This window comes from Protopterus annectens, chromosome 8.part1 (assembly GCF_019279795.1).
Source record: "Protopterus annectens isolate FY-2018-M chromosome 8.part1, PAN1.0, whole genome shotgun sequence".
Taxonomy (NCBI): Eukaryota; Metazoa; Chordata; order Ceratodontiformes; family Protopteridae; genus Protopterus; species Protopterus annectens.
In genome coordinates, this window is record NC_056742.1 from 318,390,600 (window position 1) to 318,414,613 (window position 24,014).

Here is a 24,014-nt window from a genome sequence, read left to right on the forward strand (position 1 = left end):
AATTCCTTACCCCTGAAGCTAGGGTTACTCTATCTCATGCCTACCTACTACCTTGCTTAACCTACTGTTCCCAAATACTACCAAATCTGAACTCTTCCCTACTTACCAAACTAGAATCGACCTATCACAAGGTAGCTAGATTTGCAGCTCAACAAACATATAAATCCCACCACTGCGTCTCCCTGAAATACCTGAACTGGCTCAAACAACCGCACCTCTTTCTCCAATCTCAGCTCCAAATCATACACTTCATTCCATATCAGTCAGCTTTCTGCCCAGCACTATCATCCTTCATCTCCCTCTATTCCCCTATCAGACATCTCCAAAGTGCAAACCAAGACCTATTAACTGTTTACAATCCTAAATCTAAGGCAGGGTGCAACTTATGCCGCTACCACCCCTCCATTGCATGGAACAAACTCCCACTAGAAATAAGGAACCTTACTCACCCCAAACAATTTAAGCTAGCCACCAAAGACTACTTCAAAAACCACTGGACCTGCCACTGTTTGCACCCTCCCTGACCATAACCAATCAGCATAGTCCTGTTTAACTATTACATCCCATTCCTGCTATGTAACTTCCAAAAGTTTTCCTATAATCTGCTTTTTGAACTTTAGATTAGCAAACTTTTTTTTTAAACTTCAACTTTTTTGCTTCTTACGCTTTAACTGCTAGCATGCTTTTGTGTAAAGTATTGTATAACTAGGCAACTACTGAATGAAATTTGTAACTTATGGAATATATGTATAGTAATTTTGTATGTTTTGGAGCTTTTCTCCCTGGGCCTCTGCTGAAAAAGGGCTTTGGCTCAGTCGGACACTCCCGGTCAACAAATGTAAAATAAAATAAAATAAATAGCAGCCCTAGACGCTTTATAAGCCTAGTCGTGTTAATCCCAAGTATCCCCATTTGTTCTTTTTGGGTAGTTCACAGAATGAATTTATGCAGAGAGCCCCATCCAATTATCTAGGTTGCATTTGGATAGGGTCAGTGAGCAGCTCTGTTTTATGTGAATAGAAAGTCTATTCCAGGGAGGTGGCAGTCTCTGGGACACACATCTCCCAGAGATGGGAGTCTCTGGGAAACATACTTAAATAATACAAGCGTAACTAAATAAATGAATAAAATTATCCTGATTGGCTAATACTAAGGATATCATTATCATAAATCCACCTATTTAGTAACTGAATCTAGATGATACTGAGCACCAAGGTGGTTCAAGATTTCCAATTTCCCATGAATGTCTGTGTGAATTTTACATAGTTTGTCCATATCAGTTCTGCTGATATGCACAACCTTGAACTGAAATAATGCCCAAAACATAGAAGGGCAAAAAAAAAAACATTAAGTGTTTTTTGCAGGTAGGTAAGCCCTCCTGCATTCCTTCTGAATATATATATATATATATATATATATATATATATATATATATATATATATATATATATATATACACTAACTCCACAGTCGCACAAACTCAAAGAAGGGAGAACTCTCCAAAAGAAATGAATCATTGGCAGGGCACACATCCCACCAGGAATGATTTCCTATGGAAAACAGGGATCAATGTATAGTGCTGAAGGACTCTAGTAAAAAAAAAAAAAAAAATCCAAAAGTCAGAAATGAACAAGCAAGATGTGCTGTACAAACAAACTTGATTTCCAGTCCAGTAACACTGAACAACTAGTTTGAATTCTGTACTCATATCATGACAGGAAACCACTACATTACTCCAGTAAGAACTGTCTTTATAGCGGTCTTTTCAGCTATTACCAGTATGATGGTATAGAAGTGGTAATACTGGCATAAGTTAAGTAATTCGGCTGTGACCTAGAAGAGAAATAAAATAAAAACAAAACCTATATTTGCTTATCATTTTGCAGCAACTCAACAACCTTTCCTGAAATTATACAGGCACTCAGGGTACAAAGTATAAAAGCAAATGAATAGAGTTCCAGTGTAAGTTAAGAGCTGGAGCACATTCCAGAAATAGAATTATAGTCTCTAGTAAACTCTGAAGATAACTTTATGTTTATATAGTCCATTGGTCCTTACCATCCTGTACTAAAAAAAATATTAATTTTTTCCTCAATTCATTCATTCACATCCATGACTTAAGAAACATTCATTCTTCCATTCATTCATTCATTCATTCATTCATTCATTTATTGTCAGATTACCTTATTAATCCAATGGAAACTCATAAGAGGGGTTACCAGAGCTTTCTTGGCATTCATTCATTACAAGGCAAACTCATCCTTAATTGGGAATCAGCCCACTTCAGGAATCCAAATGCTTCAACATTGTCTATGCTTTTCCAGATGAGTTCAGATACAGCGGGATTACCAAATTCTACATTAACTACAAACCAGAAAACTATCCAATAATACCATCAATATTTTTAAAGAATTTTGGGGTTTCACTACCATAATAAGTATAATACCACCATATTTTTTTTTGTGAACTTTAGAGGTGCCAGTTATGGAATGTACAATTAAAGTGATTTGCTGGTAACAAGGATGCAAAAACTGCCAAAAATTCTCCCTATTGGCAAACATTTTCATCTTTTAATTATAAAAAAGAAAAGTTTTAAAACTTTAATTTTCTGTACACTAATTCCATTGAGTGTAAACAGTGAACTTTAACCTCAGTGGTGTTGATGTAGGGAAAGTGTCAGATGCATCAATAGACTTTCATTGATGCAGCATTATTTCTGCTTGAAGACATGTCCATTAAAGCCAATGTACATCACCAAGGGATAGTCTAAATTTATTTGGGCCATGGTTTTAATAAAAAAAAATGTTATTAATCTTCATATTAAAATATGGTCCAGAAATATACGGAGTGACAGCAAGGAAAATGTAGCACAGGACTTAACTCACTGGATACTGCAAAGCAGGTCTGGATATTGGCAGAACACATTAAAATTAGACTGGTAAAAAGGTATGCTGGATTATAAGGATAAAGCCCTGTCTACAATGTAAGTGACTGAGCTTTGACTAGCAGTTTCATCACTCATTGGATTTAGCCTGGTAGAGGATATGAATGCACCACTAAGATGTCTTGCCTCCCTTCAGGAGAAGGACATGGGGTAGGCATCTAGACACATTTACCATTGTAGAATCCCTGATGGTGAATGGGGATCATTTAGAGGTGTTGTCCACAAAGGGGAGGATATTTGGTTAGGTATATCTGTAGGTCTGTACACGCAATGTGACAAATTACTGCATACCAACCCCTTGGATGCTTCAGGCATATACAGATACTGCTATGGCCTTAAGTTAAAACCGCAGTCCCTTGCGCAGATGGCAGCACCACTGCCAGCTAGGGTGACCCTTGCCACCAGTGCAACAAATAGGTCATAGCACTATATGGCCCTTACTCAAGGAAGAGCAAAAAGGGCCATTCTATGGAGCGAGGAAGGCTCGATAGTCACAGTGCAGGACTAGAGCAAAAACAAACAATGATGATACCAGACAAGTGCCAGATATCAGAAGAGAAACAACTCTGCTTTTTATTTCGCCTATAATCAAGTAAACAAAAAAAAAAAGTTTATTTTCTGACCTTTGTTCACCCTGTCAAATGCTCTCTCCTTGTTAGGATCCACCACCGTATGGTTTCCTAACCCATAATTAGTACCCAGAGCTGCAAACTTATTTTCTTCTGTAGACCACAGACATGTTTTCACTTCTCATAGTTCAGTCATAGACAGAAGTAAATATCACAATATATATATTTAATGATTTTCCAGTTTCATTACATATGTTTACTTTTCATTCAAGGACTTTAACATGGTGAGTTTTTTTAAACAGCTTATCAAAATTTTCAGTATGGTCTCTGTAGCCTGAATTGCTTGTACTTCAGCAGGTACAAGTCCAAGATGGTGGTTGCTCACTGCCTAGGACACAATTTATATGCTGTTTATTTATGCATGTGCACTGTTTTTTTGGACTCTTGCCTGTTTCTATGTCTCTAGTACCTAACTTGTTTCATGATCCTGCGAGGGTCAGGTCATGATCAGTGCTCTGCCATTTCGTGTTCTGCATTGCCATTGCTCCGCAATGCTGCCCTGCTATACTGGCTTAGAAAACATCTGTACATCCCGATTCATATAATGTATGTTTTTTTTCACTTTGATAGTCTGGGGGATATCAAATCTTGTTATTGTTCATCTCTTTTGTTTTGGGGAGACTGTAAGCATCTTGTTTTACAGGGTTTTGCAAGTGGATTGATAAATGGATTGGGTATACTTTTAGCTTGGTGAAATGGTGATACCACGGAAGAATTTGAGGAATTGCTTTTAATATACGCTGGTAGATTCTGAACATTCACTTCACTGCCCTTGAGTCTTTGTGTCAATAAAGACTTGTAAAACTGGTACTGTGCATGTGCTTGTATGTGAGGGAACTTATCTAGTAATCTGCTGTAAAGCAGTTAGAGCTAAAAGCGATGAGCCTAAAACCGTTTACTTTTTAGGACACTTGTCTGCATTTTATCTTAGAAAGCCTAACTTATTGGCAGAACATCATGACCATGAAGGGGATCTATGCTGGTCTGACATGTTACAGCAAAGGTTTTGCTTAATTTTTTTTTTTTTTTGCTGGCAGGCAAACTCAAAATATAATACTGTGTTTTTGACTGGCTTGAGCTTAATCACCCGTAACAGCATTACCCATGCTGAAAGTTGCATTTGACAATGTATTTGGACAATTTGGCTGTCCCCACTTTTACAGAAGACATCCATTTATATAAACAACTTAATGCATGTTGTTAGAACCACTGTTTAGATGGAGGTAAGAAAACGCTTATGCTTTATATTTTATTCTATTGCCTTCAGTTTCTGACTCATAACAGACTGTTAACAATCTGCAACATCTTTGGTATTGGTAAGGAAGATTGTCATAATCACAGTGCAGATTCATACTACAGGAAGTTGGGACTCCATTGAAGAGTAAAAGAAGATGGAAGGGCTGATTTACCTGCTTGTACAGAAGGTTAAAGAAACCTGACCTTGGCAACAAATGTAATGTAACCTTTGTTTATTTTTCATCTGCTACAGCGACTCTGACAGTTTAGTACTATACAGTTAGTTATTTGCTGACATTTCAATTACAGTTTTTCTTTGTCATATAATTGCAGAATAGAGACAAATGACGGGAAGCACACTACCAGTAGTTGTAGACAGACATCATGATTCAGGGTTTGAAATTTGCAAGGGTTAAAAAATGATTCAAAACTTATGGTGAGATGTCTAAAACAATGACATAATGCTAACAATATGTAACAAAGTTAGAAACATTACATGTATAGACATACTGATAGTGCTAAAGTGATTTGCCAACATTCACCACAACATACTGTGCATTAAGTGCCAAAAGCATTCTGTCCCTATTGGTTAATTTGTGTAGTCACTTTTGTTTGTAAAAAAAAAAAAAAAAAAAAAAAGCAATAGAAGACAAACTTTGAAAAGTTGTATTTTTCCTATGCTGATGTCACTGAGGCCAAGGTTCACTGATTATACTCAGCTATAGCAATGATGGGCATTCATAGACCTTAATGGCTGTGCCATGCATGCACAGGGACATGCCCATTAATGTCTTTCGATGCTTCTCAATCTATCCTCAAGGTGATGTCACTGAAGAATTATTTAAATTTATTAGGAATGTATTTTAATAAAAAGTTTACAAAGTCTTTTACTAAAATACAGCCCAAATATATAAGGACTGAAAAAGGGAAGATGCATTGTGGCATTTAATACAATTTACATCAGAATGCAGGTATGAATGTCAGCAAATTACTTGAAGAAAAACTGAAGGATGTACCCAGAGCTCATTCCCTACACCTTTTAAGCATTTCTGGTGTGTGAGTGTTTGTGTGTGTGTGTGTGTGTGTGTGTGTGTGTGTGTGTGTGTATGTGTGTATATGAGACCATGCACGAGAATGTGTGCAACACAGGCAGAGGTAGAGAAAAGAATACAGAATTAAACTTACTTGTTCTAGACTTTCATTTTTCCCCAAAAGGTTCTCGTATTCCAAATCTGAGTGGCTGTGAATGGCTCTGTATGAAGCAAAGTCTGTTTGTAGCTGTATCAGTGTCTCTTCCTGTTCTGATGCCTGGAGGAAACAAGGCAGACAATAATGTAATGAAGTCAGACTTTTGTCAGTGTCATTTGCAGCTTTCACCTTTATCTCAATACTTTGCTTCTAAACCTTTGTTTGGTATATTTATCACCCCTTCTGCTCTTACTGGAAGAATACCTGTGCTACCTGTTCTCATAGTTCAGAATGCCTGCATAACTGTTTCTTTTTAATCACATCCTCAAATTCTGCTGCAGAGCCCTGCATCACAAGTCTCCTTGAATTATAAGACGCCTGAGAGTTACACATGGTGTATTGTAATCAGTGCTACTGTGATGGGTATCCTGACTTTAAAATAACTTCTGATGATGTGCAGAAACACTACTCCCCTACATGTTTTTATCACCAACATTTACCTCTGCTCCTTCTATCATGTTCCCTTTATCGATGGACTTGACATCTTCAGTGATGTCCTTCGTTGGAGCAGTTTGCTGAATTTGGCTCAGATTCCTGGCCTTCTGACTAGTCAGTTGTACTGCATTAGTATTAGTGTTACTGTTTGTTATACCTACATTCAGATGAACCCCATAACCCCCACAATCATTTCTGCCTTATGACCAAGCCTTCATCTCAGACTATTAAACATATTATCCAGTTGTCTCATTACACTGAACTAATTTGATTATTCCTTAATTACCTCTTTCCGTATTATACTTCTGTTCTTTTGTTTATTTCCTAATTTATGTTTTGGCCCATCAGTCTAAGTTTTCAGAACAATGTTAGTGAACCCAGAATCCACAACGGGTATATTTTCTAATGCTTTGCTCTTGACTACAGCTGGAACTAGAACAATTCATATTACCTTGTTTTTATTACATTGCCTGTATATTTCTACTGGTCCAAAATCATATATTGGCATGACATGTGCCATCTTGTCTGCCTTCACAGGACCAATGCTTTGCTTACATTATAAAACCAGGAGTTCACCACCAAGTTTATTCAAATTAACAACCGTTATGACCTAGGTTTCGTCAGAATACAATCATTGTATTCTGACGAAACCTAGGTCCTTGGTGAGCCGGTTGTGCAGTTTGGTTTGAATAAACTTGGTGGTTGGACCTACGTTTTTCCTGGTTTTACTTGTTTGGTTTCATCTTCGTTGGTTCTTTGCTTACATTATCTTGTACAAAATTCTTGTATATATACTCTGCATTTATATTTGTAAATATGTACTTGTGAACAAACAACTCTCTCTATATATACCCAGGTTGTGGCTGAAAAAGGTCAAATGACAAACTCAATTACCAGGTTATCAAATACCAACAAATAAATAATTTGCATTTTAAATCTGTTCATTGGTTGAGTAGCAAAACACTTCACTTTTCCATGGTCTTAAGGTAGCCAATCATATTCCTTCCAGTTGCCAGTGATGGTAACGAATTGGGTCCTGGTCATATCCAAATGGGTTCTGTTGCATCATAATGCTATGGCATAAACCACACATATAAGGGATATCTCATGATCCCTTACACAATAATTAACTGCAAAATGTCTTATAGAGCAACTTGTATCTATGGACTGCCTTCCAATTTACAACTATAGAATGCAATGATATTACTCATGCAGTGATATTATTATCTCATGGCTGGTACACCAGGACAACAGTATGTTGGCTACATCATTACTTTTTTTTCCCAATCACATGACCTGACCACTCATCTCAATGGACACTAGGTGGACAACAGTGTGCTATGCATCTTTTGTCCCTTGGAAGGAATTCTTTCTTTCAGTCATTTGTTCCTTTTTATTTGTCAGTCTATCCCTGCTCTCAGCAATGGGTCACCAGCACTACAGATAGACACCTACCTCTATTCCAACTTGCTAGCATTTAACTATCTTTCCTCAGCAGAGATTAAAACAGAAGCTATGCTTGGAAAAACAGAGCTGGGGCCAAAAGTAGCATGTGATTCAGATTCCAGAAATGCAGGCTTTGACAAAGGGAGATACTGCCAGCCCAGCTATCTGGAATTTTGTAAATAATTATATGCCATTTGTAAATATCAACATGATTCATATAAGATGTTTGTGGTACAAATGCATTAGAACTGTGTGTCATGTATATATCAAACTAGGTTTGTACAGACGTGTGTTGAAAAGATATTTTATAAACTGCTTATGCTTAAAATGTAACCACAGCATGCCCTAGTGGAATAGAACAAAAATGTACATGCACTATTGTAACTGTTTAAATGTGTGTGTATATATATATATATATATATATATATATATATATATATATTTTTTTTTTTTTTTAACAGTAGAAACTGGAATACAGGAGGTTAACTTCAGTCCAGCAAAACTTCAGAAAAATAACTGAAATTTGAATTACTTTATTGCTAGATTATAAAAAGATGTTATCTTTCAGTTTCAGTGCAGCAACAGACACAATGTTTATACTAGGGAGCTTTCTCTACTGTCTTAAGGTGAAATAATGACTAGTTTTGAAATGTGAAGCGATGCAATTGTTTTATGGCTTCCATCATCTGCCTAAGGTCTGAGGAAAAGCCCTTGCCTATGTATTTTCACAGGTAGATGCTAAATACTACCAGCTGCCATCAATGGTTGTTTTGGGACCTGGGAACAAGGAGTCAGATGACAAGCAATGATGTCATTGTGGAAGTTATCCCAGCAGTAATATTTCAGATGTTAATTTAAGAAGTCTCAGACAGACACAGCATTCTGTATTGTGTTTTGGATCTGACAACAACTACAAGATCCATTCACCACATCTGCCATGCTCTACAGTAGGTAAGTCTAGGGAACAGTATAATTTTCTTAGATATAGTCAGGAATATAGCAACACTTAGTTTAGATATTTTTCTTTATTTATTTGAGACTGCCCTGCAATGTTGTTTTAAATATTTCATGTGACTTTGAACACTGATGTCACTGTAAATATATATTTAGCATTGTCTTGTTCTTTTATTATTTATTAGAAAATATATTTAAACAGTTCATTGTGGCTGATCTGTCTAGAGATATTTAAGTTCTGAGAGTACTTGCATATTTATTTGGTGACACTGTGTGGGCCACTCCTAATAGCCTTGCTCTTGGTCAAACTACCATTTGTATTAATAGTAACATTACACAATAAGATTGGACACCCTTTGTTAAGGGCCTTAAAGTAGCTGATAAGGAGCTCCCTGATTGCTGGTCCAGTGGTGGGGTATCATGCAAGTAACATAAATAAAAATGTGAACCTGGCATGGATGGATTTACAGAAGTAAGAGTTAGGAAAGTGCAGGACAATGTCAGTTGTCTCATACAAAAGAGAAAGGGTAATAGTTGATACAAAGTGGTCAAAGATATAGTTAAACCTTTAATATTTTGTCAGATACACCAAGTGAGCTTGCAAATGAAACTGAGGAGTTCATTTAAGTTACTTGACAATATGAAGAATAGCTACTGTTGTACTTAACCTCAGTGGGCCTGCTCTTCTTCCTTACATTGTACGGGACATGATTATGTCTACTATTAAAATTCTTCTCATCTGTTGTACACCATTCTGTTTCAAGTGCTATGTCTTCTCGTTCCCAGGTGACAGATCCATCTGTGAGTCACTGCTAACACTCCACACTGCAGCATTATGATATCCATATCTGTGCAGTGCCAGCATTCTGGTCAATCTTCACTAGTCACACAGCAAAAAACAGCATTTTCTGAAACTGCAACTTCATGAACTCTAAGTGCAATAATACCAGTCAACACCTAATGCTATTCTTTATTCATGCATGTACTGTAGAGATTGCAAACAAGTTTACTGTTAGTTGCTCTATACGAGATTGTTAGTGTCACAGTTGCTCCAGCATAGCTGCTTTAGTTGGTGCCTCGATACGTGCTGTTTCTTGATTTACAAAGGTGGAGTACAGTAGTGCTCCAAGTGCAGTGACTTTCAGCTTCTCTGACTGCAAAGCCTCCCAATGAATGACTGAGGCAGGTTTTTACTGCTTGTCACTGATTTCTATTTCTCTGAAATGCAATGTCCTTGGAATGGGAATAATAAATATTTGGGGTGTGAGAGGGTGAAGGAGGGCTTGAACCTCTACAAATGCTTCTGTATTATTTCTGTGATTTATTTTCTCAAAACTGTACAAGCTTGAGTACATGTATTTCAAGTGTTTGTATCCTCAAACTGACACTTGCAAGAAATATTTGCAGGGCAGTTGTGATACAAACTTCGCAGTTTCAGTGACACATAAAGGATCCATGCAGACAAAAGAAAGCAGCCTGGGATACAGACAGTTCACTTTGCCTTCAGTACAAATATGGTAATAAACAACATAATTTTGTGTATAACACATCTTGTAATGTTCTTGACTATGTATACTAGAACACACATTTACTTAAATTTCTTTCAGCAGTCACACCAGGCGTTTTCCATAACTGCCATTTTTCAAGAAAGAAATCTGTATTCAGGATGTCCATGTAAACAAAAATTGCATACGTTTTAGTTTTGAATTCATAACTTATGACTTGTAGGTCAGTGGCAAGAGTTATTAGGACCCTGACCCATCTGAAACTCTAGCTAATGTCAGGAAAGGCTGTGACAGAGACAGCTAGTCAGTACCTATGGAAACATTCTATCCAGCAAAACCGACAACAAAGCTCCATCCAACTTCCTCCAGAGAAGCAAATGAAAACAGTATACAATAACTTTTCAAGGACAGATTGGAAAAAAAAATAGGAATGAAACTAAGAAATGCATAGGCAACACTCATACATTTCTAGATCTAATAAGACATTCTGTCTGTTTATAACCTACTTCACATTCTGCCTAGGGAAATGTGTTGAGATGGGTCAGGTACAAACAGATGAAATGCTTCCCTAGAGAGAAGCAGGGCATATAACACCACAGACATCAAAGTCCTGTAGGCACAGGCCCCAAAGGTATTGTCAGCAATGAAACAGCAGGCCCCAGAGCGGAACACTTTTAGTCTGTGCTAGCAGTGAGCCAGTGGAGTTATATAAAAAATAACTTGTGTAGGAAATGTTGCTGCTGCTGTATTACAGACTGTTCAAACATTATCTTAGCTTTATCCTTGTTCTGCTACTGTCTTCTTCAAGAGTTTAAGCAGGTCCCATGCTTGTACACTGCTATGGGCCGCACCTTACTCAGCACTAAACTAAAGGCAGTGTCATTTACAGTGACATAGCCTGAGCTACAGATTATAGTTTGCCTCAGGTCTGGTTAAATCTTTCTTTTTTTTAAGAGGAATCTCTGTAACTGTGCCTTGAGGAACAGGACTAGAAGTGATAAAAGATGTGTAGACAGTTCTCAAAGGACAGCTCAGACTTGGGAATATCTGCAGTTAGAGGTTTAGGATATTGCCAAGTCTGAGGCCTATACAAAATGTAACAGGCAATTATGTTCTTCGATTAGAAGGGCCAGGGATAGTGCCAGGGAGAGCTCCATATAACAAAGGGCCAGGGATAAGGCCATATAACACTGGAGAATGGGGGTAGAATGTAACACTGTATAGCACTTTGAAAATGTGCTAAATAATCTGGCCACAAGCTAAAGGCAGGGTAAGGAAGACACTCATCTACATTTCTAGCTAAAAGATAGTGGGGAAGATTAAAGACACAGGAGAGCTGAGATTCTGTTAACTGAGCATACCCTGTATAAACGAGCTCCTGTAGTATTCTAAGTTGACACCTAATCATCCGAAAGCTGAAAGTGTGACATTGAACTCCTTTCTTTCTGTTTTCTGCAGAGATCTTGTGAGACATTGCAAATATTTATATTCCTCCAACTTCAGATAAGAATAATGAAACCAGATTTTGCACAGGTAAATCAGAAATATTAATAAAATGACACATCTTTGTTAAAACATGTTTTTGGGAGTTTTATGATCCTATGGATGTGCCAAGTGGCAGGCATTAAGTGAATAGTAAAGATGCATAGGAAGACAAGGAATTACAGTAGCTATGTACATTTTCTTTCTTTATTACTAGCCTTCATCATTCAGAAGTTGTAGGTGAATTCAAATATTGAAAGCTTAGAGCCCTAAAATTCCCTGGAGTGCATGAGATCTGTATACCTTGCAAATGGCATGCAGGGATAAAAAAGAATCCTGAATCAATAGTTATGAGCTAAGCTAGGGAAGTGGGTCCTGAAAAGTTAAGGAAACTGTTCCAAACATTCCCAGAAGTCTCAAGCATAGGAGGAAAAGAAGCAGAAAAAGGTAAAAGAAAAATAAAGTATTTACGGGGTATCTACATTTTTATGTATTTAGACGACTTGCTTATCTTTGCAGACACTTTTTGAAAATGTCAAGAATCTTTCTCTTGTGTGAGAGATCTCTTGTACAAGCTGGGATTTAAACAGAACATTCAAAAGTCTTTCTTGTCTCCCTCATACAGGATTGTCTTCCTGGGATGTAAACTAGAAAACTCAGATATAGGAAAAAAATCTTTATTTAGATTTATTTCTAAGGTTTTCCACTCAAATTTTGGTCACTGAGAGGGAATAAATACCTCAGGATTTTGGGTATCATGGTAACTATGATTCTCCTGTTAATCGTGACAAGACTCCACATGAAAAAGATACAGTGTTATCTGAAATCTCTTTGGTGCTGGCATCAACACCTTTTATCTTTTCAGAGCTCAAGACTGCTGTTTGTCAGAAGTGAAATCACTTGGAGACAACAGATATCCTTAAATCAAGGTCTCCCTTTTCCCCTCCCTCCCTGCTCCAAAGCAGTCAGTCACCACAGACTGTGCTTGGGGAGCAGTTTCAGAAGAGATAAAAGTGCAGGGGATGTGGGAGACCAAGGACTGACACAAACACACAAACACACACACACACACACACACACACACACACACACACACACACACACACACACACACACACACACACACACACACACAATACCACAGTGATATGGTAAATCAACAATCAAAGAGGAACCAGGTAGCACACCATCTGCAGAATAGGTTTGTTACCTTGGATATAGCTTCATAGCACAATCTCATTCTACATGCATCCTACATTCCATAAGAGCAAAACTGTGTGGCAGGCAAACTGAGTTGGACCAGGGCAGACCCTCACAAATGGAAAATAGATTTGGGGGTCTTCCAAGATTTGATCCATCTGTGGGGAGTTCCTTAAGAAGACTTCTTTGCCTCCTCTCTGAACAATCAACTGGAAAACTTTGTCTCAGGAAGACAAGTGCCTTTTCTTTTCTTTGGACAGGAATGTTCCTGTATGCCTTTCTACCCTTTACACTAATATCCAGAGTACTTATGAAAATTTGGAAGGAATCCCCCAAGATCACAGTGGTGACTCTCTTCTGGCCCAGGCAACTTTGGTTCTCCCTTCATTTGGAAATGGCCAAGTGTAATTACCACAAGCTTCCTAACAGAATGGAGCTACACAAACAAGAATAGGGGTGTTTGATACATCAGTCATCTTCAATTCACTGCCTGGATGATAAGGTTTTAATTCCTCTTAGATAGCTGTTTTCTGAGGACATGCAGCAGCTACTAATGGAGGCAAAAAGCCTGTTTCTAGAAAATCACATATTAGCAAATGGAAAAGTGTTTCCATTTGGTGCCAACAACCTAACCAGCACCCATTCAGGGCTAGTTGTTCACTGGTTTTACAATATTTGTGTGAGTTACTGTCCTATGGTCTTTCTTATTCCACTATCAAGGTTCATTTATTGGCCATTTCAGTATCTTTGTCCATGGATCCTCCTCTTTCAAGGCAATCACATGCCAAAATATTCTTTAAAGGGCGTTTGCATATGAGGTCTTCAAGTAAACTGGTGGTTCCTCCATGGGATCTCTTGCTCCATTTGAACCAACTAATCTGGCTGACTTACGGTTCTTAACATGGAGAACAGTTTTACTGATTGCTCTGACCTCTGCAAGAAGAGTATCTGAGTTGCAAGCTCTTATGGTTAGTCAACCCTACCGCATTTTCCACAAAGACAGAGTTTCTTTGAGAACTATTCCTTCTATTATGCCTGAAGTGGTATCCAAATTTACTTTGAGTCAACCTTTCCGTCTCCCTGTTTTTTCCTGAACCTAAAATTAAGGAAGAAAGGATACTCCATGGCTTGGATGTGCAGAGACAACCCAGGTAGTATGGTGACAGAACTAAATCTTTCAGATCATTGGATCAATTGTTCATTTCTTGTGACGATAAGAACTCTGTTAAAACAGACTATTTCCAAATGGTAGTCTAATGCTATTAACTTTTGTTATATTCACCAAGACAAATCTATTCCAGGCAGGGTCAAGGCCCACACTAGAAGGGCCTTTGTTCTTCTATGGTTTTTTGGAAAGAGTTAGATTTTAGAAGCATTCTAGAAGCTGCTACTTGGTCCTCAATAAATACTTTTACAAAGCATTATAAGCTGAATTCCTTCTCTAGGTCTAGATCATGCTTTGTTAGGACCATTCTCTAGGGGTTCCTGGACCCTTTTCTTTCTACCTCCCAAATATACTTTGCTATGGTAATCTACCCATGTAGCCAAGGCTACTGTAGAAGTGATCAATACGAAGAATATAGTACAGTTCAGTAATTTAACTTACCATAACAGTAGATGTTTGAATGATCAAACTTGTCTTTTAATCAGCTCAGCTCGAGTTACTTGACAGTTTGAGTGTGTGGAATGTGCCTTGAAGCTTTCAAAGCTGGCTGTTATATCCTTGGCAGGGTATAACTTATATAGCTAAGCCTACTGCCACAGGGATCATTCAAACATCTACTTTTATTGCACATTCAACTTACACAACTGTACTTTTCACAGAGTCAAACTACCTCTAGGCTTATTCATCTTTAAATTACTGAATCCAGAATATTTCCTTTTCTTCATTGTCCAATGTACACAGCACAGCCCAAACTATAAGCTCAGATCACTTATTTGTCCATATCCACCCCACATACACACAAATCTAAGCTCCACTGCACAGACCATAGCTTTTCAGTTATAGCACTTTAAGAATCACTCTCCAGAGGCTGAAACACATTACCTTCTACCTTAAGTTCAGGACTAATCTTTAAAGATTCCTATTTCAAGATGCCAGCTGGAAATGCATTACAAACAACTCCATAACTTAGCTCATGCACCCCAAAATATACATGCACCACTTCCCATTCCTTCTAATAAAATACACATTTGGGGAATGATTTCTCCTAGATCCAAGTTCTCTTACCGAAACAAACACATTATCTACAACAACTCAAAAGGGATTCATTTATTTTTGTTTCTTTTTTCCTCCTTATTTGGTACATTTTTGAATGACTTTACATTTTATATTGTTATACTCATCTCACAGCTTTTGAAAATACAGTATTCTTTCCAAAGTAACTTGAGTACTAATACTGTTTTGTATTCAATGTAACCTAAATTTGTCTACTGCATTGATACTTAATCTTTGACTTATTTTCTTACTTAATGTGAGACTCATTTTGTTTTATACTTTGTTCAGGGCTGAGTCTAAAAATGGTCCATCTATATCAGAGATAAATTCTAGATAAATAAAATCAAACTAAATATTTTATAAATTTTCATTTAAAAGACTCATTAAAATAATGTAGTTGTCATGTTAATATCCTTTGCATGTAAATAAAGGAATTAGCAGATTTGAAAGCTCAACTTTCATGACCTCATGACCTCACAGCAGATGGGTATTTGAGGTAATGTATCAGCTACTACTCATTCATGGAGAAATACATTTTAGTAAGTAATTTTTAATTGACTGTATGTACCACAGATGTCTAACTGAATACAAAAATAATGATGTCACAGTAACTACTCATTCATGGAGAAATACATTTTAGTAAGTAATTTTTAATTGACTGTATGTACCACAGATGTCTAACTGAAGAATACAAAAATAATGATGTCACAGTAACGTACTCAGCTTGTTTTATTGAAATATATAACAGGCCTGCCGGGTCAAGTCACTTTTTAACTGTGATTAAGTGACAGCAGGGATCAGGCAGTTTCATCCACAGAGTGTCTCCTTAACAATCAGTTACATGCGCTTTTCTGACTATTTCCCCTCATATGTCAAATTGTGATCAAATGAATGAACAAACATAGAAATAATGGTCACAGTAATGCATTTCAGTTGGTAATTGCCAGAAATATGCAGTGCTGGCCATTGCAGCTCCCCAACACAGACACTCACACAAACACCCTGTGCACCCCACTGATGTCCGATTCTGACCAAATGAATTAATATATACATAAACAGTGATTAGAAAACATTTAATTTTGTTGGTCTCAGGTACATACTCTGCACTTCTCTGCAATCCCCCTATACACACCCACAAACAGATATGCCTTATAGTTAGACCCACTTTACTGACTATGCACACCTTAGATACCTGATTGTTTTCGGATGAATCAATAAATGCAAAAACAATAGCCAGACTTGTATATTCAAATCGTAACTGTTAGATGTGCCAGCCAATTAGTCACTTTCACTGTGTACACCTCAGATGTCTGACTGAGATGAAATAAATGAACAAATACATAATTAATAGCCACAGTGACATATTGCAGCTCTTTGCTGTCAGATGAATACAGTGCAACCCATTAAAACTCTCAAGTACGCATGTATGTATGTACACACACACACACACACACACACACACACACACACACACACACACACACACGCACACACACACACACACACACACACACACACACACACACACACACACACACACACACACACACACACACACACACACACACTCATACAGAGACACATTTACACATGCACAGACGCGCGCGCACACACACACACACGATCACACATAAACACAGACACAGACACACACACACACAGACACACACACACATACGTGCCCATCTTCTGGCTTCACCCAAAAGTGTAAATCATATCATGGGGAATCAAAAGATTCACCTCCAAGTAATGAAATGTGGAAATTTCAGGGCTGAAAGGAGAATATTTAATTTGTACTAAGAGAAAATATCTTTCTTGACAGGTAAATATAATAAGAAGTAAAGAAGATGATGTGTCAGAACAGAACTACTGAAAGTATTTCAGCCTTTTCTATCATTATTTTCAAGAGTAAACGCTGTACTTAAGAGATGGGATTGAATATATACAGGAAACTCTGACTCCAGTCTCACCGATTGCTGCTGTATGTTTTGTCAGAATAAAAAGAAACTAAGCCCCACATTTAAAGTTCAGTAAAGAATTTTATTATTTATTTGCCATCTGGGTTCCAGGTGAACCACATGTCTGACCATGTTTTCTAAAATAGTGTAGGCCCCAGAAAGATAAAAATAGTATGAGTTCAATATTTGCTGCTAGTACAGTCTCCCATAAGTGTAATGTCATTCTACAAAGTTGGTAGGACTGAACTCCTCCTAGCTAGTTTCTGCTCATTAGTACCTTGGAATTGTCTCAGACAACCTGGAACCCCTTTAGTTTTGGACACACCTAAACCCATTTCCATACATAAAATTTTTTCTACATTTATATACAATTTGGCCTAAGGCTGTGATGAAGCACAATGTACTTTTTCTTTCTCCAGGTATGCTCCCCACCCAAAATGAGAACTGTCCACCCTAAGAAGCTAAGATGGATGGGGAAGAACAGTCTTCTTCAATTTATTTCTGTTTTGTGTCCTCAAATGATTTCAGCTGTTTGAGACGTGAGAGACTGATAATTGGTGTACCTGATTCTATAGGCATCTCATGTAATGATGAAACCTCTTCATGTGTGAAAATAGTGTACCTAATTCTGAAGGCTTCTAAGGTAATAATGAAACCTCCTTATGTGTGAAAATGATGCACCTGATTCTGAAGGCTTATCTGGTAATGATGGAATTTCTTCATCTATGTCCTGCATGCCATACTCTCATAATGGTTGTAAATATGCAATCCAGAAAAAAAGAAGCATCTAATTGAATTGTGCTCAGCAGTGTCCCACAAAAACTCTGTTAAGAGGAACTGAAATCTTATTTTGTCTTGTTGAAAGTAAGATCTAAACAAAATCTACTTATTATTAACTGTGAAATTCTGCTCCAACAGAAGGTACTGCTAAAAATGGTTGAAAATTACGTATGGATAGGCACAAGACAAAGCTTCCACACTAGAAGTACAGGAAAAGGATGAGACTTCTGACTTCTGAAGGTCTGCCCTGAAGAAATGGGGCAGAATAAATGCTTACCCTCACCAAGAATGATGCCACAGTACAATGACAAAATGATCAGTTTTAACAATTGGCTTAATTACTGGAGTCATTCTAAGGGGATCCAATGTCTGTCTGCTTGGGATGACATGCTTGACAAGCCATGCTGCTTCACAAGAGATGGCTTGCACCTGTCACCCCTGGGCTTCCGGATATTGGCCAAGGCTTTTGCCACCCCCATAGTGCCTTTTTTAGGCAAGGCTCAAATGACAAACCTACCTCCCTAGAAAACACAAGTGGAAAAAAACTAAGGGTAATGCTGCTCAATGCCAGAAGTCTAAACCTCAAGATGCACGCTCAAGCCCTCCTCAGTATGGAGAACATCGATGTCTGTGCAGTGACTGAAACCTGGTTCAAGGCTCCTGAGAGCACCCCAGCACTATCAGGTTTTACCTCATATCATGCTTTCCGGCCCCAAAACTTGGACCGAACCACAAAAGGAGGGGGAGTATCCATTTTCATCAAAGATACCCACACCTCCAGGTTAGTGGCAACGCATGAAGCATCGGAGACTATCCAGGTGCAACTAACCATAGGCAAAACTGCCTTACAGTTTGTAGCATGCTACAGACCACCCTCTCAAACTCAGAAACCCCACACAGCCTTCCTGAAGACACTGGAGAGTATGAATGTCTCTCCAAATACCATCATTTTGGGAGACTTCAACTACCCAAACATAGACTGGGAACATTACTCAAGCCCCAACACCCTAGCCCAAAGGTTCCTAGAATTCATAAACTCAAATGCAATGGAACAACTAGTCACCATTCCCACAAGAGGAGACAATATACTAGACCTGATCATCACAAACATGGGGACAAAATGCTCCACACCGGAAGTATATCCCTCTTTGGTAAGATCAGACCATAAATTAATCTCACTGGAAATCCACATCCCGCCCCCACCTCCTGCACAAAAGACCACAGTGAAGAACTTCTCAAAAGCAAACTTCACACTTCTTAAGACTGAAGTGGTATCCTTCAAGGCCCCTGGGCCAGTGGAAACCACAAACCACACTGCTGAATCTTTTGCAAATGCCTTCTATGGGCACCTTCAAGAATGCATGGATCATGCAATCCCAAATAAAACCAGGACCCATTCCCCCAAAGGCAGGCGCCCGGTCTGGTGGACCCCAGCCATAAACAAACTTTACAACAGGAGGAGGAAGCTACTACATGACAGAGCAAAGTCCCTAAAAGGGAAGGCGTCTCTGATCAGTACTAGCAAAAAACTACGATCACTCATAAAATCATCCAAGGCCAACTTTGAGAGAAAAATCGCAAAAGACACAAAAGACAATCACAAGGCCTTCTTTAGCTATGTTAGAAACCTGGGTGGAAACTCCCAGATATGCTCAGAGTTAGTCCAAAATGACACAAAATACACTGAACCCACTGACATTGCCAACATTCTGGCAGACAGGTTCAGTGCAAATTTCTCCCCCCCCCCCCCAAAAGGAGAAATAACTATCCCAGCAGAGTGTAGCCTCCCTAACATCTCAGATGCCCAGGTGAGAGCCGACCTCTCTAAAGCTAAAAACACAGCATCAATGGGACCGGATGGTGTCCCGGCTGTGTGCTACATGAACTCCAAGAGGAACTAAACTCACACATAAGGCTGCTGTTTAATCTTAGCCTTACAACAGGATACACTCCAAAGAGTGGCGACGGCAACAGTGGTCCCACTTCACAAAGGCGGTGCTTCTACGGACCCTGAAATTACTGCCCCATAAGCTTGACGAGCCTGGTCTGCAAAGCTATGGAGAGGATCATTATGGAACTCATAAACAAAGACATTGGGGACCTACAGACATTGGATCCTACCCAATTTGGCTTTGTCAAGGGCAGATCCTGCCTTTGAACTTGGTCAACTTTTGAAACAGTCACTAAGGCCATTGATGAGGGTAAGGCAGTTCACACAGCCTACCTTGACCTTGCAAAAGCCTTTGACACAATACCCCACTCGGGCATCATAGACAAACTCACCAACTTAAATGTAAACCCATATGTCACAAGATGGGTTGCAAACTGGCTCAAGGACAGAACCTACAGGGTCAGAGTTGCTGGAGCTATGTCAGACTCTAAGCCAGTCACAAGCGGTGTCTCACAGGGCTCAGTCCTGGGACCCCTCTTGTTTGGCATTTATTTTTCCGAGGTACAGGCAAACATAGGAGGATTGTGGCTGACAAAGTTCGCAGATGACTGCAAACTGGGCCATAATTGATACTCCAGCGGACACAAACATCCTTCAGAGAGGCCTCATAGAAATGGATAATTGGTGCCAGAGCCATGGCCTTAAGCTGAACGCCAAAAAATGTATAGTCATACCCTTTGGGAAAAACAAGGTACCAACAAATTACCACATAGGCGGTAATCCATTAAGTACGGAAGAGGTAATCAGGGACCTAGGGACCCAGGTTGACAGTAACCTCTCATTTGACACTCACATTGCCAAAGTGGTTAGGAAGACCTTCTATATTGCCCACCTTATCATGAAGGGTTTCACATCTAGATCAAGAGAGGTCATTGTGCCCCTGTACTCTTCTCTTATTAGGCCAATGATTGAGTACAATGCCCCATTTGGGATGTATCTCACCCGACACCTGCAGCAGTTGGAAAGACCCCAAAAGTTCCTCACCAAGAGGATAAAGGGTCTTAAACATATGTCATATGCTGCCCGACTGAAAAAACTCCAGCTCTATTCAGTCGCATACCGCCTACTCAGAGGTGATCTGTGCCTGACGTACAAGGCCATGTCCAATCCTGAATTAATGGACATGCTCCACCTCAGAAAATCCAAATGCATCAGAGCCACGAGAACAAGTGACTTAAACCTCAACACAGAAATAAATAGGACGTGCTGGAGGGACAGATTGATAACCCAGAGGCTCCCTACACTCTGGAACAGAATCCCAGTCCATGTTAGGCAGAGCCCCTCACTGACTCTATTCAAGAGAAATCTCGATGAGTGGATGGGAGATCGTAGGTTTACCCCGGGGGTCATCTCTGTGTCACTACTAGACAGAGGCATAGTAAACTAAACCCTAAAAGGGCGTAGTATTCTCATTCTAAGGGGTGGTGTAAGCCACATACACTCTGGCTAGGCTTATAAATGCCTTAGGGCAGATAGCCTAGTACGAACCTATAAACCTATGAACCTAGATGCCATACCTTTGTTTATAAGTTGCACAGCATAGAATGATTTCCTCATTACTGTAGACACATTATGGTCAAAGGCTAGAATGCTGTCTATTTGTGTCCCTATGTCCCTGACTACTGGGTCAACTGTAAGGGGTGTGTTGTCAATATGATTGTTACCAGGGTTGGATGACTTCCTGAAGGATACTATTATGCATTTCTTGGCATTTAGCTTTAATCCATGGCTCTGACACCAATTGTTGGTCAGTGTCAGCCCTTCCTGGAGAACATCTGTGTCAGTGTGAGATTCAATGATAGCTCCTAATTTACAGTCATCTACAAATTTAATCAGCCAGAGACCACTGACATTGGCCTTCACTTCAGAGAAGTAAATGCCAAAAAGAAGTGGTGCAAGGACCGATTCCTGGGGGACTCCACTTGTAACTTGCTTCTTTGTAGAGGAGGACTCCCCAATTCTCACTTCCAGGGTCCTGTCTGTGAGCCAGTTGATTAGCCACCGGGTGACATACAGGTTTGTACCTAACCTCTTGATTTTGTCAACAATGCCTGAGTGGGGTATTGTGTAAAATGCCTTGGCCAGGTCAAGGTAGGCAGTGTGAACCATTTTGCCCTCATCCATTGCTTTGGTGACCTTCTCAAACAAGTTCACCAGGTTGAGTAGGCATGACCTGCCCTTGATGAAACCAAACTAGGTTGGGTCCACTGTCTGGAGGTTTACAATATCACTGTTGATCATTTCCATGATAATTCATTCCAAGGCTTTACATATAAGAATAGTGAGACTTATAGGTCTGTAGTTTCCAGGGTCTGTAGATGGCTGACCTTTGTGCAGAGGGGTGAGTGTTGCTGTTCTCCATTCATGAGGCATGAAGCCTGTTTGGAGGCTACAGTTAAATAGCAATTCCAAAGTGCGATAGGGTATGTTTCATGCTATTTAGAAGGCATCCTGGGATATTGTCTGGGCCCATTGATGCAGTGTTCTTGGCCTTAGAGAGAGCTTTAAGGACCTGTTCCCTATTGATAGCAGGGGGAGTTGTATTTGATGGTATTTCCTTAGGGAAGGTTGAGGGAGAGAGACAGGTAAAGTTGGAGCTGAATTTATCAGCCAGGAGGTTTGCTATATATTCTGGCTCAGTACAGTTGGCTCCATTTACAATGAGCTGTGCATACAATTATGTACTGCCTTTGAGGTTGCGGACATAGCTAAAGAATGCCTTGTGGTTGTTCTTGGCCTGGGAGGCCAGATTTACCTCAAATTTGTTTTTGGTAGACTTAATTTGTCCTCTGAGTTGTTTTAGTTTGATGAGAGTGCTTTTATCCTGCTGGGTGTTGCACATCTTAATATTTGTCATTACCTTCTTCTTTCTGTTATACAGCCTGCTAATTTTGTGATTTCTCCAGAGTGGCTTGTTTTTTGAGTTAGTTCTGTACTTCTTCCTGGTGGGTACAGCTGCCTCTATGCAGCTATTAACATGCTTGTGTAGGGTTTCTGTGAATAGTTCTGTATGGGTAGCATTGTTCTCAGGGTTTGCTACGAGTAGTTCCTGAATATTCCAGGCTTAGCTGGGGTTCCGGGTTTTATTTTTACTTAAAAAGAGACCATTTTGTGTTCTGACCCTATCAGGGAAGACATTACAGGACGGGGTGTGCAGCACTCTCTCATATTAGTGAGGACCAGATCCAGTATGTTTGCACCCCTAGTTTGTGTATTGACAATGTGGTTCAGGGGGTTTGTGTTTACAAAATCCAGGAATCTTTGTGTCTGTTTATTTGGTGTCGTATAAGATTCCCATTTAATAGTGGGGTAATTAAAATCACCCATGAATATGGTATTGGGTTGGATGGTGAGTGTTTCCAATAACTTTAAATACATGGTATGGATTTCCTGGGTCATACAGGGGACATATAGTTTGCAAGGAAGTGGTACTAGATCCTGCCTATGGTGATTTGAATATGGAGCAGCTCAAGTGCTTTGTCCTGTTTAACCGCCTTGAGGTATATTTATTTTTGTTGTAAATCAAGACACCTCAAACTTTAGTCTCTGTGTAGTACCTGGTCAAATGTGTGTAAGGCATTATAACCCTGCACTGTTGGTGTTCTCTCCATGGCTTTAAACCATGTCTCAGTGACCGCACAGATGTTTAGAAGTCTAGCAGTAATACCTTTAGATTTTTTTTTTTGATTTGCTATGTTGGAAGTGCTTTCAATTTGGCATTGCCTAAAAAGGCACAATGGAGGAAGATAATGTTTTAACTAATATTTGAAAACCTAGAGGGGAGAGGTGCAGACCATCCCTGCCAAAGTTGTGTGGTCTGTTGACCATCTCCTTTCATGCTGTCAAATATTGCATCCCCTTAGAATGACGCCAGAAACTAAGCCAATTTTTAAAGTCAGTCATCTTTTCTTTGTATTGTGGCATCATCCTTGGAGAAGGTAAAATGCTAGGATCAAACCAGCTTGAGACACATATTCTGAGAGTTCCATGATGTCTGTCTTCATATAGTCTAGGAAGGTATGTCTCAG

The 24,014-nt window shown here is 39.2% G+C and overlaps 1 protein-coding gene across 1 annotated transcript in view; it reads right to left on the reverse strand.

Annotated features, from left to right (window-relative positions):
• PMFBP1 (polyamine modulated factor 1 binding protein 1) overlaps nucleotides 1-24,014 on the reverse strand; it is a 3,624,986-nt gene that overhangs the window by 639,757 nt on the left and 2,961,215 nt on the right. Inside the window, exon 27 of the mRNA XM_044081904.1 lies at nucleotides 5,995-6,117. Coding sequence (XP_043937839.1) covers nucleotides 5,995-6,117 — 123 coding nt within the window. The remainder of the gene's footprint in view (nucleotides 1-5,994; nucleotides 6,118-24,014) is intronic.